Below are 15,756 nucleotides of genomic sequence, written 5' to 3' on the forward strand. Positions count from 1 at the left end.
GCCAAACTACCAAAATTCCCGTTTTCATCGAGAGGGACAACACTTCGTTTTTGCCTTTGTCTGGAGTGGACTGAACAAACCCTCCAACGAGAACGATTTGCATTTGCCAGGCCGGTTTCGTTCCACTGCTCTCTTCAACAAACACAACACAAAGCAATCACATTCAATTACGATCAGTCATCCAGAGACGAATACTCGAGTCATCCGACCCCGAAATAAACGCATCGCCCTCCGAGCAATAGCGCAACGAATGGACCGTGCCATGATGCCCATGATAGGCAGCAATGATTTCGTGCGTTTGATAATCCACTTCATAGATCGTGTCAATATCCGAGACGAGGTAGCGTGTATGCTTCCGGTTTACGTCACAGGCTATTCGTAAGGCGAGAAAGAGCACAGCCATACAGTTCGTATGGAAGGGATATTCCTTTTTGTTCATGATCACAAGATCCCATGATAAGAACCGAACGCCGTGACATGTCGCAAGACAGATGAGATCACCGCTCAGTGAAACGTCCAGAATAATATCTGTCAGTTGGATAGAGTGCAATTCAGAAGATGTCGAGGCTGAGTCGAAAAGGCTGGGGATGAGTCGAGAACGCAACAAGAATACACAATCTTTCCAGATAACCCGACACAGATCATTCTGGTAGAAAGAGAAGGTAAAGGACAGAATTCCAAGAAGGCCACTTCTTCATCGAAGTGAAACGTGGAAAGAAGATCGTAGGAGGAAGTAGAGTAAATATTCACCTCCTTTGATTTCCCTCCAAACGCAACTAAGGAAGAATCTTCACTAATTGCGGCTGCTTTCACGATGTGCTTCTGGGGGAATGAATGAAGGAGAGAACCGTTCGTTGCATTCCAAAGCCTGCCTGTGAAGTCTGCGCTAGCTGTGGCGACAAGCGTAGCGCCCTTGTTCACGCGAGCAGACCAAACCGCGCCCTAGGTCGTCAAGCAGCAAGAAAAAGAGTACTTCGTGCCCAATAAAGGACCCAATCCAATTTCCTGTTTTTGCTTCTCGTAACATGGGTTTACCATCTTTAATAACACGCATGAGAGAGTGATTACCGAGACAAGCACTGACGAAAAATACACCATCTGGTGTATTTGCACTGCAGTCCAATCCGACCACTGTTCGCGTATGTCCTGGACAGAGGATCGAAGCAGATGAGTTATGCTGTTTCATAGACTACACCTCACAAAGAACGCGCTTTTGAACCTTTCCCTCCATAGTGCGTTTCAGTAACGAAAGAAGATTCTAATGCGAAAGAGTGACTATTAGTCTCCTTTGTTATTCCAGGAGTTTGGATCTAATTCGTACAAAAAAAGTCTCGATTTTAGGATATTGTACTTTCTTCGCAAACAAACAATCTGGCTAAAGTAAACAGCTTCCAGGAACTCGCGGAACTGGAATCACATCGCGAATATTCTGAACTCCCGTAAACGTCTCAATCAAGCGTTCCAACCCTAATCCCCAACCTCCGTGAGGGACCGAGCCGTATCGACGTAGATCGAGGTACCAATCCAGCGCCTTCGTGCTCCTGCCACTCTCCACCTCTTCCGACAACAATCCCTTTTCCTCCATTCGGCGCTTCAGAACGTCGTACTGATCTTCTCGCATGCTTCCTCCCACGATTTCTCCCTGCACGTCACTCCGAATCCACCCAAAACATACAACGCGCGGAACGAGCAAGTCCATGGCCTCCACCGTCTTTCCATCTCCGCTGTCCTTCATATAGAACGGCTTAATCTCCGCCGGATAGTGCGTCAAGAAGAGAGGCTTGTTGCCACAGTACTTCTCGCACAAATAGCGTTCGTGTTCGGATTGGAGGTCGATTCCCCATTTCACCGGAACTTCGAACTTTTGTCCTTTGCGAGTCAGAATGTCGATGGCTTCCGTGTACGTCAGGTGGCAATAGTTCTTTTCTTCACGCAGAGTTTGCACCAATTCCGGTACGGTTTTGTCCACACGGCTTTCCAAAAATCGGAAATCTTCGCCGTGTTTTCCCTCCAAATTCTTCGCCACATCCATAATCACTCTATTTTTTATGCGCAATTCTCCTGTTTTACTTCTTCGCGAGGTCCATCAGATCGGGGAGCTGCACAAAACACATCTCCGGCTCGATCATCCAAAACTCGCACAAATGGCGCGATGTGTTGGAGTTCTCAGCACGGAACGTCGGAGCGAACGAGTACACGCGCGTCATCGCATGCGCCATCATTTCGGCCTGCAGCTGCCCCGACACGGTGAGAAACGCGCGCGAATTGAAGAAAGCGTTTAAATCGATTTGATTGGATGACGCCAAGGCCACCGAAAACAGCTCGCCGGCTCCCTCACAGTCGTTGGATGTCATGATTGGCGTCATGACTTGGATGAAATCGTTCGACTGCAGTGTGTGGTGGACGGACTGGATCATCGTGTTTCGCATACGGTTGACAACGCCCTGCAGATTGGAACGGGGGCGAATGTGCGGAATGCTTCGGAGGAATTCGGGAGTGTGGAACTACTGAGCACCCGATCCTGCACTCTACCTTCTTCTGAAGGGGATAGCTGCTCGGATCACAGTCTCCAATCACATGATAGGACGCAGCACTTAGCTCTAGACTATCCTAGAATGAAAACACGCACAAACCACACACATGATGCTTCTCCGAGAGGGGTTGCTTCAACACACCCGCAATCTGAATGCTACATCCATTCGAAATATCATGCGTGGCCGTAGAGGGAATTACACACTACTCTCACAACCGTGCACAGAAACTACCTGGATTCCATTCACATTGGATCCATCGTTCACCACCACAAACGTGAAGTCCTTAAACACTCGCTTGCTACGCACCCATCCAAACACGGTCGTTTCGGAGCCTTTTGGCTGTTGCAGAATGCGCTGAATAGGAGTAAAGGAGCAGCTCGGCGATGCGAGGGAGAGATTCCGAATGAGCGGGGACTACACAATTACGAAAACGAAATATTCCCACAGTCCATCTCGCGGCTCGAGCACAATGGTTTGCGATTCGGAGCATGAAATTAGCAATCGAAAATGAGAAACAACTGAATAGGACTTAGTTTTTCATGAGTCAGTTATCTGCTTTCAGCGCTCGCATCGCCAGCGAGCAGAAAATGTTCACATATAACCCTCCTCCAGGTACGAGCGAAAGATCAAACATGATGGTTAGGCGTGTGCATATACTCTATTGACAATAGTTTAACAAATTATCATGCAGGTAGCAGGTGAGGAAAACCTTGTTTTTGTAGAAATCACGGGTCCTGAGGATTCTCCGTATGAAAACGGTGTTTTCGAATTGGAATTGACACTTTCAAATCGGTATCCCTTTGAACCTCCCAAGCTACGCTTCATCACTCCAATTTACCACCCGAATATCGATACTACTGGGAGAATTTGCCTAGACCTGCTTAAAATGCCTCCAGCCGTATAGTCAATGGGATTGCATCATTTTCAGGGTAATTGGCTGCCCTCCATCAATATCTGTGTCCTCCTCACATCCCTCCGTCTTCTCCTATCGGCTCCAAACCCATTGGATCCATTGATGGTTGATATTGTAGAGGATGAAGGAGTTGTGAGACGTAGGCTGAGGAGTACTTGAAGAATAATGAGTTGTTTGTGAGGAAAGCAAGAGAGCAAACAGAGAAATATGCGATAAAGAAGAGTACCAAGCGACAGAAGGAGGAGGAGGAAAAGGAGGAAAAGGAGAAGGAGAAGGAGGCCAAATTGGAAACCCCAAAACAAGAGAAGCGTGTAGAAGTGAGTGATAAAAACAACAGCAGCAGCAGCAACAACAACAACAAGGAGGAAGAGAGAAAAGATACAAACGATATACATGACACAAATTTTAAAGAAAACGAAGAGATCGATAGTTCGGAGAGTAGCGAAGCAAGTTGGAGTGATTGCCAGTTTTTGTTCTATGAATCGTTTATTCTCTTGCTGCTATGGGAGCAAGAAAGAACGTCTAGAAGCCGAGAAGAAAACACAAGATTCGGCGGACATTGTCAGTTTTTGACATTATTACCATTCTTAGGAGTTACAGGTGATTCTTAACCACTCCATCTATGAAGATGTCACCGATACGAATCGTACACGGTTTCTGTGAAAACAATCAAAAGTAGGAAGAGCGAAATGGCTAGAATGTCTACAGATCCAAGAAACACGACTTGATGAGTTCAAGAAAAAAGGGGATTATCTACTTTATCAGCAAACGGTTTGGGGCGATAGTTCCATTGATCCTAATTTTGTTTTCGTTCTAAGATGTTCTTTACGGATAGTATCCAACTTTTGGTTCGACTCACTGTTCTGTGTTGCTTTCCGCGATTTCAAATGAGCAGCGGTGAGATAATATAAGATCATCTAGCTTCTAGAATGAGTTGTATTCGCATTTGTATTCTAGCAAAGGAACTCCTTGCAATCTCATATTGTCCACTTGTTCTTCCAATGACAATCGCTGTACTCTCGGTATTTAGCGAGGAAGAAACATTCTATGTACCAAACACAAATCTCTTTTGTTTGCAGATCCTCTACACACTCTTAAGCGATACGGAGCATTCAAAGTACTTTATCTGCAACGAAGTTTTGTATTCGGGCTTCTTGAAACGTATGCTCATTTCCCTTCTCCTCCTTTGCAGATTTCGAGATTCCCTCCTCCACGATTTCGCTGTCTTTCCTTCTAGAAACGTTTCTAATTCCAGAGAATAGCGATCTCGCTATTTTTGATGGCATTATTGCGCACGGATTTCTTGTAGAAATCCCATCTACTTGACACTCTAGTTTTTGTCATCTCTGTACACTGTATTCAACAATCAACACACATGGAACTATCTAGAAGCTTCTCTTCGCGCCTGTGAAAGTCTCAAACATTTCGACTCTTTAATATCCATTTTCCTTGAGAATGGAAATAATACTATTGCTTATACTGGAGATTACTACAATTTGAAACTGACAGGAAAGAGTCTTATTCTGGACGTGTCTCTTTGGCAAAAAATCGCCCCGTTGCTTCATCGAGTCTGCGCTCATCCACTTCGTCTTGTCTATTCGTCGAATCGCGACGGTTACACACTCATGTCTTTACTAAGGTGCGCAAAATCCGCAGTTCCTTCCCTCCTTTTGATGAAATTGGAGGGAAATCTTGTGATAGCGGTCTATCGGAATGATCCATGGGTCGATCGAAATGACGCCTATGGCAGTCCCGAAACGACGATTATTCGCATCGAAAACAATTCTGTGGAACACTGGCGTGGTCTTTTGTCGCAGGATAAGAAATACATTTACATTCGATCAACGACCGAATATTTGATAATCGGTGGCGGAGGAAGTACGGGGATGGCACTGTATTCAAATAGCGATTTTTCGAAAGTGACGAGCGATGCCAGCGAAGTATTTGGAAATCGAGCACTTTTGTCGCGAGGGTTTTTCTCCATCTCGTGCTTAGAATTGTTATCTCTAGAGGTTTTCTGTGTTTGATGAAAAAAATATTAGAAAATCCGCGGTTATCTTGGGCAAATTACATGCTAATTATAATGTTTGTAAAATGAGTTCTCTACCATATTCCGCCTATAAAAATAGCCGTTATATGCGAGAATTTTCCTATATGCACCGCTACCAGTATTCTGAAAATCGTGACTGGAGGCAGAGTTCAACCTATCAACATACTCAAGCGATTGTCTCTAAGACAGTTAAACGGAAAGAATACAAGAAACGAGCCATTTATGGTATTTTTGCAATGATAGTTCTAGTTGTTATTTTGGTGTATTTATTATATTTGTATTTCGTGGACAATACTACTACCACAAGGTTATGTGTTCCTGGCTTTAGCGGAGTACATTGTGATCGTAGTAATTTCATTGGGACTTATTTTTGGTCTACGAACGATTTTTATACCTTAGATGATGGTTTGCAGCACAGAAACGGACTTGCCTTTCGTGTCCTTGCTCCTAAAGCTGCATATGTAATAGTGAATGTAAAATCTCCAGGGTCTATGGAAGTTCATTATAATATGACGTACGTACTTGTGATTGGATTTGAACTGTAGCCCTCAAGTCAATGGCTATTGGTTTGCTAATATTGGCTCAATTGGAAGCAATTGTATTTACGACTATCAAATTTGTAACCTAAACAACGAGTGTAAACAGAAACTCATTCAAGGAGGACGCGAAATGTACTTTTGCTCTCCTTTGTTTTGCTCAACTCTAGTATATTTTTTCAAGGCAGATGGCGCAACCGCGAGCCTGCCGATCTGCGCCCCGATCCAACGGACAGTTCCGCCATCAATTCCACACTTTTTTCTTTTCCACGTTCCGTGTCGTCTCTCCGAAGTGCCAATCCGCACATTCCACAAAGCTCTGCTGAGCATGCTTCTCCCAGCGCCTCTGTTTCGACCTCAGCATCCTCGGCATCCTCAGCATTGTCATCAATGTCATCAATTTCATCAATGTCATCCACTTCTTCCTTGTCATCTTCGTCACCGAAAACCAGCGACACCGTCGCCTCGCTAAGCGAAGAAATCGTGTACGTTCTGCACATTCCCTCCTTCACCGGATCCGAACAGCGTAGGTTTCCACGTTTCCACGATAACTCGTAGAAGAAGGAACGTATCTATCCACGATCGACGAGCTGGACTACCTCCAGCACCTCGGCGTGACCATCATCCGCATCATGTCGCTCTGGCCAATGATCTGCGACGGCGACACCGAAGTCGATTCCCGCTGCTGGCGTATCGGTTTCCCCGTTTCCTCGATCCTAGACCACGGGACCATCCTCACTCCCGAGGCTCCTCACCCGGCGCACGGGAGTTTCACCGACCTCAAAGCCCTGGTCGAAGCGATCCATTCCCGCGGGATGCGCGTCCTGTTCGACGTGGACTGGACGGGGTTCTCGAACGCGTCCGTGTTCTACGACTACGACCAATCGGGCCACCCGTCGTCTTATGGCCCCTTATTCGAGCCGGGCGAGGAGTACCGCTACAACGCCCATCTCTCGCAGAAACCGCGGCTGACGGAGGACCAGGCGATGTTCTCGCTGTTCGCGAGCACGCTGGACGCCTTCACGGGGCCGCTGGGCTTCGACGGCGTCTACTGGAAGGGGCTGCTCTGCCTCCGCCTCGACGGCGCGCGCTGCGCCCACGGCCAGGGCTCCGAGAACGCCGCGCTCGCCGCCATGCTGCGCTCCGTGGTCGGCCATTTCCCCGCGGTGCGGCTCTGGGTGGGCGAGTCCCGCGGGACTGACGCGTAGTTCGGGGAGGACGACGACAACCTGCACGCGACGACGCGGCACTCGATCCAGAACATCGTCGACGCCGTCGGCCAAGGCGGCCTCGGCTTCCACGCCAAGCGCGACCTCGCCGGGTTCCCCGTTTTCCCTGTTTCTCACGCGTAGCGAGGCGGAGCTGCGCAGCGTGTTCCTCGCGGCGTCGCTGGACCCCGCGGCGGTGGCGCGGTTCTTCGTCCAGCGCGGTGCGCACGAGCGCGAGCTCACGCCCGTGGAGTCGCTGCCCAACGCGCACGCCGCGCGGCTGCTCGCGCTGCTGCTGCGCGTGGAGCCCTGCTTCGCGCTCGCCGCCAAGCGCCTGCTGCTGCTGCTCTTCGCGCGGCTCAGCGGCCCCGGCATCGTCACGCTGCTCCAGGGCGCCGAGTTCTTCGCGCTCGACCCGTTTGCCGCCAAGCCCGCCCCGCTCCGCCTGGAAGAAACCGTCGGCCGGTTCCGGAGCGGCGTATGGGAGACGCGCGGCGCGCACTGGGGCTTCGGCGAGGCGACGCGGCGATTGATTGCGCTGCGGAGAAGACTGCGATGGCACGCGGCGACGACGCTGACGAAGATCGAGCAGGGAGCCCACGCGGAAGACCCCGCCGTGCTCGTGATGCAGGCGGGGACGCGGGACGATCCGGTGGTGTTTGTGGTCAATGTGGCCGCGCGGAATCACACTGATTGGCCGTAGAAACGGGGAAACGGGGTCAGAGGTAGGGTGAGTTTGGTGATGCCTGCGCCCTTTGGGAGGAAGACGGTGTGGTATCCGGTGTTCACGAGCGACGATGACGCGATTTATCCGGAGTTCGAGTCTGTGGAGCAGACGCTGAAGATGCATCCCTGCATTAAAAACGAGGGGGTCCAGACCAGCGGGACGGAGCTGCTGTGCACGGAGATGTATCTGGGGAGTTATTCTGTAACGGTTCTGTCTACGAACAAAGCCGATGTCATCTAGAATTGTATTATATTCGATTGTTTGAGGAATAACCGCGGTTTTCGTACTATTTCCACTCTTTGATTTGCTATGTCGAATTCCTTCAAGTTAATTGTGCGAAATGCAAAGCAGCTGGTGACCATCACCAAGAATCACGAAAAGATGCTCTGCGGAGAAGCTATGAATCATATCGAGATTATCGAGAACGGGTAGCGCAGCGATGCGGCAGTTACTCCCTAGATCCATTATTATCGGCAAGGATGGCTTGATCTCTGCTGTGGGTCCTGCTGCCGAAATTGAGAAGACCTATGCGGGTTGCACGTTTGATAAGGAGATTGACGCTACGGGTAGGATCCATTCCACTTTCTGTAAAGACCAGGACTCTGCGTAATTCCTGGACTTGTCGATGGTCATACACACGTAATTTTATTTAGATCTGCTTCATCGAAAGCCCGTCTACGCCGGTGACCGTGTGAATGAGTACCGCATGAAGCTCGAAGGAGCTACCTACATGGACATTCACCGCATTGGTGGCGGTATCGGTTTCACCGTTCGCCACACGCACGACGCGTTCTTACTATTTATCAATCCTCTCATTCGCATAGATCGGAAGACGAACTTCTCGAGAACGTCAAGTCGCGTCTCATGACGATGCTTCGCCACGGAACCACGCTCGCTGAGTGCAAGAGCGGCTACGGCCTGGTCACCGACGACGAGATCAAGCTTCTGCGCGTGCTGCAGCGCGTGAAGAAGGAGGTGCCGTTGGACATCGTAATGAATCTGCTGGCTGCGCACTCGGTGCCTGTGGGCTACACATCCGAAGAGGCGACGCAAATGATCATCAACGAGATGATTCCCAAGGCCATCGCGCTGAAGGAGAAGGGAGAACTCGACATCGAACTCATCGACATATCCAATCCAAAAAAAGTCCCGATTTTTGGAATTCCATAATCCACGCCTTCTGCGAATCCGGCATTTACGACGTCGACCAGACCGAGCGCATCATGAAAGAAGGCCAGAAATTTGGACTCGGCGTCAACTTCCACGCCGATGAATTAACCGCGATTCAGGGCGCCGAAATGGGCGCCAAGCTCGGCGCGCTCGGCATGAGGTAGGAACCGCGGGGATCTGCCACCTAGTCATCTGGAGAAGATCAGTCCCGCGGGGATCCAGCTTATGGCGGAACACAAATCGGTGGCGGTTTTGCTGCCCACGACGGCGTAACCGCGGTTCTGGGGGCTGAGACGTAGGTGGATCATGCATCTGGAGCCGCCTCCAGCGCGGGAGATGATAACCGCGGGAGTGCCTGTGGCGGTGGCGTCGGATTTCAACCCGAACGCGTACTGCATGTCGATGCCGTTCGTGATGAATGTGGGTCGAGAGAGGACCGGCGTGAAGCGTAGCTTGGATGCATTCTGCTGGGGCTGAGCATGAACGAGGCGCTGGTCGCGGGAACGATTAACGCAGCGGCGTCCATCGGGAAGAGCGAATTGTACGGATCGCTGGAGGTGGGCAAGATGGGAGATCTGCTGGTGCTGGATGCGCCGCAGTGGGAGCATTTGTTCTATCGCATTGCGGACGAACCGATCAAGCATGTGATCAAGCGCGGAGAAGTGATCGAGTTTTGGAGTGTTTGTTGGAGATATGTGATGGTGGTGGTGGTGGAGGAGGAGGAGGAGAGGTGGTGTATAGCATAGAGCATGGAATTATGCAATGTTTGGGAAGAAATTGGTTGTAAAGGGATGTACGAAAGGTGGCATTGAATTCTGGTGAAAAGTGGTTTGCAGATCATAGGGAATTGGTCAAGTTGGAGAAATTCGATATCTACAATGATCTCTACAACAATGCATCCTTTAAAATCCAATTTATCTTTATTTCCCCCCCCCCCAAAAAAAAAATAAAATAAACTCCAATATGAAAGCATCCATTCATCAATACTACTCTCATTCATATCAACAAACAATCCACTCCATGGTCAGAACAATCTTTCCGATCTGTTCATTCTTCTCCATCATCGTATGAGCGCGAACCACCTCATCCAGCGGCACCTTCCCATCACCTTCCTCTCCATGTCCTACCGTCGCGTGAATCAGCGGCGCCAGCTTGCCCGCCTCAATCAGCGGCCACACTTTCTCGTACATTTCCATCGCAACCTGGTGCTTAAACTCCAGCGACCGCGATCGCAATGTCGATCCCGTGATGGTAAGTCGCTTCAGCAAAATGGGGTTCAGCGAAATGTTAACCTATGTCAGCACAGCCCGGCAAAGCCTACACGCGGGCCCTTCATAAATCCGATGATCACCATGCGACCTTCCTCCGCCAGCAACTTGATATTCTTCTCTGCATAATCTCCTCCAATATAATCCAGAATCACGTTCACGCCTCTACGTCTCATCGCAGTTTCCACGTTTCCCCACTTCTTCTTGGTTTCGGTTCGAATCACATCGAAAAAGTCTTCCTTCGTGTAATCGATCACCACGTCCGCGCCCAGCTTCCGGCACGCCTCGCACTTCTCGGGGCCTTCCGCGGTTGTGTACACCTTGTTCCCGAACGCTTTCGCCAGCTAGCCAAAAAACAAAAAGAACCGCGGGTACCTGGATCGAGCTCGTGCCGATGCCGCTGGTTCCGCCGTGGACCAGGAACGATTCGCCAGGCTTCAGAGCGCCGCGCATGAACACGTTGCTGTAGGAAGTGAAGAACGATTCGCAGATCGCAGCGGATTGGATCATGGAGGTGTTCTTCGGAACCGGGAGCGCCTAGATTGCAGGGTGAAAGAGCTTCCTACACACATGCAATTCATCGTGGTGTATTCCGCATAGCCACCACCGGTCAAAATGCCGCACACCTTGTCTCCCACTTTGAAGCCAGTGCAGCCATCGCCGAGAGCGACGACGGTGCCTGAGCACTCCAGACCCGGAATGTTGCTCGCTCCCTTCGGAGGAGGATACATTCCTTGACGCTAGGTTCGTAGACAAGAAATTGGAATGTACCTGGACGACGTCCGGACGGTTGATAGCAGCAGCAGCTACTTTGATGAGCATTTCTCCCTTTTGAGGAGTTGGGACATCACGAGTCACCACTTTCATAACCTAGAATATCACCAATCGAGCAGATACACGCACCTCAGGTCCACCGAATTCCGTAATGTCCACACAACGCATGGTCTTCGGAATTGTGGAGAAACAGCGAAGAACGTCTATCTTTCATTTCCATTGGCGAGCTCCTACTCGTAGAAGCAGATCGTGCAATAAAACGAGAGAGCATAATTGATATTTGTAAACCTACCAAAGTGTCTAAAAAAGAGAGTATTTGTTGATTTGGCCATTTGCTTGCAATTGCGAGTCTTTCATGAACGAAAAGTAAAGTGTATCTCTTAGGAAACAGAATGCCACAGAATTAGGGAGATATAAAAATGGTGAATAATGGGTGATTTTATAAGACTTTTAATTTTCGTATCTGATTTACTATGTTATGAAACTTAACGAATTACGAATAAAATGTACAATTCTCAATTCTTCTTCTTCTTCTTCTTCCCTCTCCTTTCTAATTCCAACAAACACATCAAACTAGCATCGCATCTTCACCAATACCATTTTTCTTAACTCAACTCCATCTCCCTCCGATTCTCCGCTTCCTTCGCTTCAGCTTCGCGTTTCTTTTCCTCTTTGATCACCACAATCTTCTCCTCCACTTCCTCCTTCGGTAGCACGCACTGTTCCTGATTGGGTCGAATCACCACGACATCCACGCTCTGCTCGACCATGCTGACCGTCTACGCTTCAATTCATTCATTTGCACGCACTTCCAGCAGACATGACAATACCAGATGCACACCTTCCTCTTCCGTCATGTTTTCCTTATAGTGCGACTCGAGGAAAGTGCGAAGGGCTGCTTCGTTGCGACCGCTCGCGTTGGCCTTCGATGAACCGACTTCATGAACATTACCTTCCACTCGACGACGATTCCTGCGGGATCCGTGGTGAAAAGACGTCCCTTCTCGCCGTCCATACCGCAAATAAACGTGCAGACGCCGAACGGACGACGACCACCTCGTTGTGTGTATCTACGCTCAATGCACGGGAAAATGCAAACAATTGCTGCTGGCGACCCACGTAGTTCGCTATATACTTTACAGAGGGAATCTCATCGAAGGACATGCGATAACTCTGAGCTTCCACGCGCGCCTTGATTGGACCCAAAGAAACAAAAGTACGATATCGACGAGCTTTCTTGCATCGGCACTCAAGCCAGTAAACAGAAAGGTGATGTTTTCGTCGATTTTCAGCAGTTTTTTGACTGTGCGAGAATCTTGAAGCTGTGCAGTTGTTTTCTTCTCAATTCCGAGGACAATACACTTGTCACACACTACGGCGACCACAGAATATCCCTATTCGAAAAACGACAACAAGGCAACGCACTTTTCTCACAGCTTCCATGGCATACTCAACTTGAAAGAGATGACCATCAGGTGAGAAGACAGTTAATGCTCGATCGTAACTATGCATTACTCTGCCTTTCAATCAAAAATACCTCATAGATTTATTCGATTTGTCCTAAAGATGAAAGCCTAAATAATGCAAATAGTAACTTTATTAGGAATTCCGAAAGTTCTATTTTTAAGAAAGAGTTTAGTTGGAGTGCTGATCTGTGTGGGATGCTCGATGATTTGCATAGGTAGGAGTGTAGGGAATACGATCACGGGGTTTGCTGTTGCTGTTCAGTGAAATGATGGGAAGAAATTGAAAGTGGGGGAAATGCAATCGAATTTATAGTTGTGTATATTGCAAATAGAAAGGGGCAGAAATTGCTTGTGATGAGTAGATCTGTTTTTTGAATGTATTTTGATTGTGTTGTCGTGAGTGTAGTGTCGTTTGAAAGGGCAACCTTAATGATATGAGTAGTACTCTCTTTCTCTTATCTAAACTGATTGTTTGTATGCCTATTCACTAGAACACAACACAAAGAATCTAATTTTTGTTTGAATCATACAAAACCTTTGATCATTTTAAGATTGGAGCAATACTCGTTCAATTCCACAACTATCATATTTCTCACTAATTTCTAAATCCTCATTCTAAAATAATGAAGAATTAGAATACAAAACAAACATTTCCACTCCCCATTCCCTTCTCCGTTTCCAACAAACACTCCAAGAAAGCGTGAGATACGACCGATTCGACGTATCCACATTCGTGTATCCAAATTTCCTCTGCGGCTCCTTCTTCTCGGTCTTCAGTCCATGATACCCTTCCTTCTCCCCCAAATTCAGCCGATACAACACATACGAGATCACATCGTGATCCAGACCGATCGTAAACTGCAAATGTCCCGCGTTCTCGAACTCCACATACGACGTTCTCTTGCCCAGTACCGGCAGCAACTTCGTGTAATGCCGGAACACCTGCGTCGACGGCACGATACTATCGTGTTTCCCCGCGATGAAATGAATCGGGACATCGAACTGCTCATAAAAGTCCGTATACCGCACCGGCTCTCTCTGCCCGTACCGCAATTCGTTCCCATTTCCCGGGTAATCGAACGACGTGAACGCATCGCGGCAATACCACTGCCGGAATTGCAGCATCACGTACAGCGACGTCACGCCCAGCGGGTACTTCGTGTAGTTCACCTTCTGGAACGGCCAGTCCCGCGGTTCTCCGCCAATCACCATGGCGCAGATCTGATTGACGAGCTCCAGAGTCGCGGGCGTGGTCTGCATGTCCTGCAAAAGCTTCGCGACGAGGAGATGGACGCGAGACGAGCGCGTGGGGAACGCGGTGGGCGGCGACCGCTCGGTGAAGAGGAGCGGAGAGACGCGGTTGAGCACGCGGACGATCCACGACTGGTCGGCGAGGAATCCCGCAGGGGAGAGCAGAACGACGTTGGAGAGATGGTGTGCAGTGTGGGTGAGATGAGAGAGCGCGATGTAGGCGAGCGTCACGGCGCCGCCCATGGAGTGAGAGACGGCGTGGAGCGTGTAGCGGCGATGCAGCTCCGACTCGTTCAGATTGCGGTACTCGGTGTTCATGATCTCGCGTTTGAACTGCACCGAGTAATCACTGCTCCCGGCGAGCTCCGCGTTCTGCTTCGCCGCGCGTTCCTGCTCCTTGATCACGTAGATGCTCTCCAGAAACGCGCGGTAATCCAGCGTCAAATCGTCGATGTTGTAGTCCCAGTAGTGCGCGTCGCTCACGTCCAGCACTTCGTGGCGCTTCCGGTCGCTCGCGTAATGCCCGTCCGTCCCGCGGAAGCTCCCGAAAAACACGTCGTAGCCCTGCTGGTAGGCCTGGATGGCCAAGGAAAGCGAGGGCTTGTCGGAGACCCAGGCGAGCGCGGTGTCCATCACGCCGTGCTGAAAATACACGACTCTCCGCGACTCGGGGCGAGGAATGCGGAAGAGAACGAGGCAGTAGCGATCGACGGTGTGGACGGAGTATTCCTCGAGGGGGTAGCCGAGCATGGGCTTGGTCAGCAGCGAAGCGGCGAAGCTTTCCTCCACTTCGATCGGCGTGCTGCTCTTGTTGAAGATCGTGGGCGGACGGTTCGCTTCCAGCGTGCCCAGATAGGACTGCAGCAGCGAGTTGATGTGCTGCTCCCACTCCTGCCATCGCTTGTAGCGCGAATTGGAGGGCTCCAAGAGCTCGGAGATGTGGAAATCGCCACGAAAAATGGAGAAACAGAGGTGGAAAAAGGAGCGAAGCACGCCCAGCACCCACATGAAGAGCGTTAGGAGACCGACGAAAAAGGAGCGGATGGAGTTGGGGTCGAAACAAGAGAGCCAGAAATAGCGGATCCCTTGGACCGACCGATGGATCAATCGAAACAATGCGACTTGAAGATCTTCCAAAAGCCCCGAAATGGCTTCGGAGTTCACGTCGATGTCCGACGGAAGACGTGATGTTGAGATGTGCGAGTTTTGATTGTGAATCGAGTAATCAGGCAAAATGATCGACCACAACCACATATAGAAACTACAACTCACTCACTATCGTTTGTACATTACTGAAGGCAATGAACAAACAAGGGGTAGAGGATGAAAAGGGGATAGAACACAAAATAGGTCATACTTTTGGATTTCACTTTTTTCTCGGGATTTTGGCGCTTTCGCTCAATCTTCGTAGGAATCGTTTTCGCATTGTAGTCCTTCTTCTTCTTCTGACTCAGCTGCTTTTGAACGGTCGGGCTCTTTACCTCCTCGGAGAGATAGTCAGCGTCCGATTTGTCATAATCCAGGAGATGTTGTACCGACTTTAAGCTGCTCACTTCCTTGGATCTGAACATAACCACATCGTTTGGAAACGCAGTACTCTTCATTTTTTATCACGGCAGTTTTCACAATACGATTTCTTCGAGATTCGTTATAGTTCGATGTAGAAATGAAATCGATTAGAATGGCACACCAGGAGTTCACGACTTGGTAACTGAGATGATAGCACTCCCGCACAACACTCTTGAAACCTTCCCCACACAAAATCTATCCAATCACGCAAAAACTATTGTTGCTACAATCACACGATCGCCTCCGTCATGAATTAGTTTCAAAAAGGGATGGCGTTTGAGGAATGCTTT

At 49.3% G+C, this 15,756-nt stretch overlaps 10 protein-coding genes; 4 read left to right on the forward strand and 6 right to left on the reverse strand.

Moving 5' to 3' along the window:
* Positions 1-148: 148 nt before the first annotated feature.
* GSBLH_T00000908001 (uncharacterized protein) lies at positions 149-1,296 on the reverse strand. XM_013039198.1 has 6 exons: positions 1,220-1,296; positions 1,069-1,189; positions 974-1,038; positions 614-942; positions 406-581; positions 149-372 (listed from the first exon to the last, which is right to left on the reverse strand). Exons 1-6 carry the CDS (start codon positions 1,229-1,231, stop codon positions 164-166), a joined length of 912 nt encoding a protein of 303 aa, XP_012894652.1. The 5' UTR covers positions 1,232-1,296; the 3' UTR covers positions 149-163.
* Positions 1,297-1,375: 79 nt separating this feature from the next.
* GSBLH_T00000909001 (uncharacterized protein) lies at positions 1,376-2,642 on the reverse strand (the record flags this gene model as incomplete). The annotated part of the gene is made up of 4 exons (XM_013039199.1): positions 1,376-2,039; positions 2,071-2,504; positions 2,533-2,610; positions 2,637-2,642. 4 exons carry the CDS (start codon positions 2,640-2,642, stop codon positions 1,376-1,378), a joined length of 1,182 nt encoding a protein of 393 aa, XP_012894653.1.
* Positions 2,643-3,219: 577 nt separating this feature from the next.
* GSBLH_T00000910001 (uncharacterized protein) lies at positions 3,220-4,058 on the forward strand (the record flags this gene model as incomplete). Its single annotated transcript, XM_013039200.1, has 3 exons — positions 3,220-3,432; positions 3,463-3,561; positions 3,591-4,058. 3 exons carry the CDS (start codon positions 3,220-3,222, stop codon positions 4,056-4,058), a joined length of 780 nt encoding a protein of 259 aa, XP_012894654.1.
* Positions 4,059-4,820: 762 nt separating this feature from the next.
* Positions 4,821-5,455, reverse strand: GSBLH_T00000911001 (uncharacterized protein). XM_013039201.1 has 2 exons: positions 5,283-5,455; positions 4,821-5,252 (listed from the first exon to the last, which is right to left on the reverse strand). The coding sequence occupies exons 1-2, from the start codon at positions 5,429-5,431 to the stop codon at positions 5,189-5,191; spliced, it is 213 nt and encodes a 70-aa protein (XP_012894655.1). The 5' UTR covers positions 5,432-5,455; the 3' UTR covers positions 4,821-5,188.
* A 1,210-nt stretch (positions 5,456-6,665) lies between these two features.
* GSBLH_T00000912001 (uncharacterized protein) lies at positions 6,666-7,504 on the forward strand (the record flags this gene model as incomplete). XM_013039202.1 has 3 exons in its annotated part: positions 6,666-6,723; positions 6,754-7,211; positions 7,242-7,504. The coding sequence occupies 3 exons, from the start codon at positions 6,666-6,668 to the stop codon at positions 7,383-7,385; spliced, it is 660 nt and encodes a 219-aa protein (XP_012894656.1). The 3' UTR covers positions 7,386-7,504.
* A 773-nt stretch (positions 7,505-8,277) lies between these two features.
* Positions 8,278-9,138, forward strand: GSBLH_T00000913001 (Imidazolonepropionase; the record flags this gene model as incomplete). The annotated part of the gene is made up of 5 exons (XM_013039203.1): positions 8,278-8,396; positions 8,428-8,534; positions 8,567-8,607; positions 8,639-8,757; positions 8,793-9,138. The coding sequence occupies 5 exons, from the start codon at positions 8,278-8,280 to the stop codon at positions 9,136-9,138; spliced, it is 732 nt and encodes a 243-aa protein (XP_012894657.1).
* Positions 9,139-9,191: 53 nt separating this feature from the next.
* GSBLH_T00000914001 (uncharacterized protein) lies at positions 9,192-9,884 on the forward strand (the record flags this gene model as incomplete). Its single annotated transcript, XM_013039204.1, has 4 exons — positions 9,192-9,298; positions 9,327-9,407; positions 9,438-9,558; positions 9,591-9,884. 4 exons carry the CDS (start codon positions 9,192-9,194, stop codon positions 9,882-9,884), a joined length of 603 nt encoding a protein of 200 aa, XP_012894658.1.
* Positions 9,885-10,139: 255 nt separating this feature from the next.
* On the reverse strand, positions 10,140-11,360 carry GSBLH_T00000915001 (uncharacterized protein; the record flags this gene model as incomplete). XM_013039205.1 has 7 exons in its annotated part: positions 11,310-11,360; positions 11,178-11,276; positions 10,973-11,146; positions 10,782-10,943; positions 10,605-10,750; positions 10,460-10,571; positions 10,140-10,430 (listed from the first exon to the last, which is right to left on the reverse strand). Exons 1-7 carry the CDS (start codon positions 11,346-11,348, stop codon positions 10,140-10,142), a joined length of 1,023 nt encoding a protein of 340 aa, XP_012894659.1. The 5' UTR covers positions 11,349-11,360.
* A 390-nt stretch (positions 11,361-11,750) lies between these two features.
* Positions 11,751-12,754, reverse strand: GSBLH_T00000916001 (uncharacterized protein). XM_013039206.1 has 6 exons: positions 12,606-12,754; positions 12,401-12,574; positions 12,280-12,371; positions 12,133-12,250; positions 11,990-12,103; positions 11,751-11,959 (listed from the first exon to the last, which is right to left on the reverse strand). The coding sequence occupies exons 1-6, from the start codon at positions 12,690-12,692 to the stop codon at positions 11,786-11,788; spliced, it is 759 nt and encodes a 252-aa protein (XP_012894660.1). The 5' UTR covers positions 12,693-12,754; the 3' UTR covers positions 11,751-11,785.
* Positions 12,755-13,261: 507 nt separating this feature from the next.
* GSBLH_T00006985001 (uncharacterized protein) lies at positions 13,262-15,468 on the reverse strand (the record flags this gene model as incomplete). The annotated part of the gene is made up of 2 exons (XM_013039207.1): positions 13,262-15,158; positions 15,209-15,468. The coding sequence occupies 2 exons, from the start codon at positions 15,466-15,468 to the stop codon at positions 13,262-13,264; spliced, it is 2,157 nt and encodes a 718-aa protein (XP_012894661.1).
* Between the last annotated feature and the right edge of the window lie 288 nt (positions 15,469-15,756).

This window comes from Blastocystis hominis (genome assembly GCF_000151665.1).
Source record: "Blastocystis hominis, Singapore isolate B (sub-type 7) whole genome shotgun sequence assembly, scaffold_1".
NCBI classification, from domain to species: domain Eukaryota; class Bigyra; order Opalinata; family Blastocystidae; genus Blastocystis; species Blastocystis hominis.

Coding starts and splice junctions, on each gene's coding strand:
- GSBLH_T00000908001 (XM_013039198.1), bottom strand. Junction 582..613: donor GGGTTATCTGGAAAGATTGT/GTATTCTTGTTG, acceptor ACTCATCCCCAG/CCTTTTCGACTCAGCCTCGA. Junction 373..405: donor ATATCCCTTCCATACGAACT/GTATGGCTGTGC, acceptor CCTTACGAATAG/CCTGTGACGTAAACCGGAAG.
- GSBLH_T00000911001 (XM_013039201.1), bottom strand. CDS start 5,431: ATGGAGAAAAACCCTCGCGACAAAAGTGCTCGATTTCCAAATACTTCG. Junction 5,253..5,282: donor TATTCGGTCGTTGATCGAAT/GTAAATGTATTT, acceptor CTGCGACAAAAG/ACCACGCCAGTGTTCCACAG.
- GSBLH_T00000916001 (XM_013039206.1), bottom strand. CDS start 12,692: ATGCATAGTTACGATCGAGCATTAACTGTCTTCTCACCTGATGGTCAT. Junction 12,575..12,605: donor CCATGGAAGCTGTGAGAAAA/GTGCGTTGCCTT, acceptor TTTTTCGAATAG/GGATATTCTGTGGTCGCCGT. Junction 12,104..12,132: donor GAATCGTCGTCGAGTGGAAG/GTAATGTTCATG, acceptor GGTTCATCGAAG/GCCAACGCGAGCGGTCGCAA.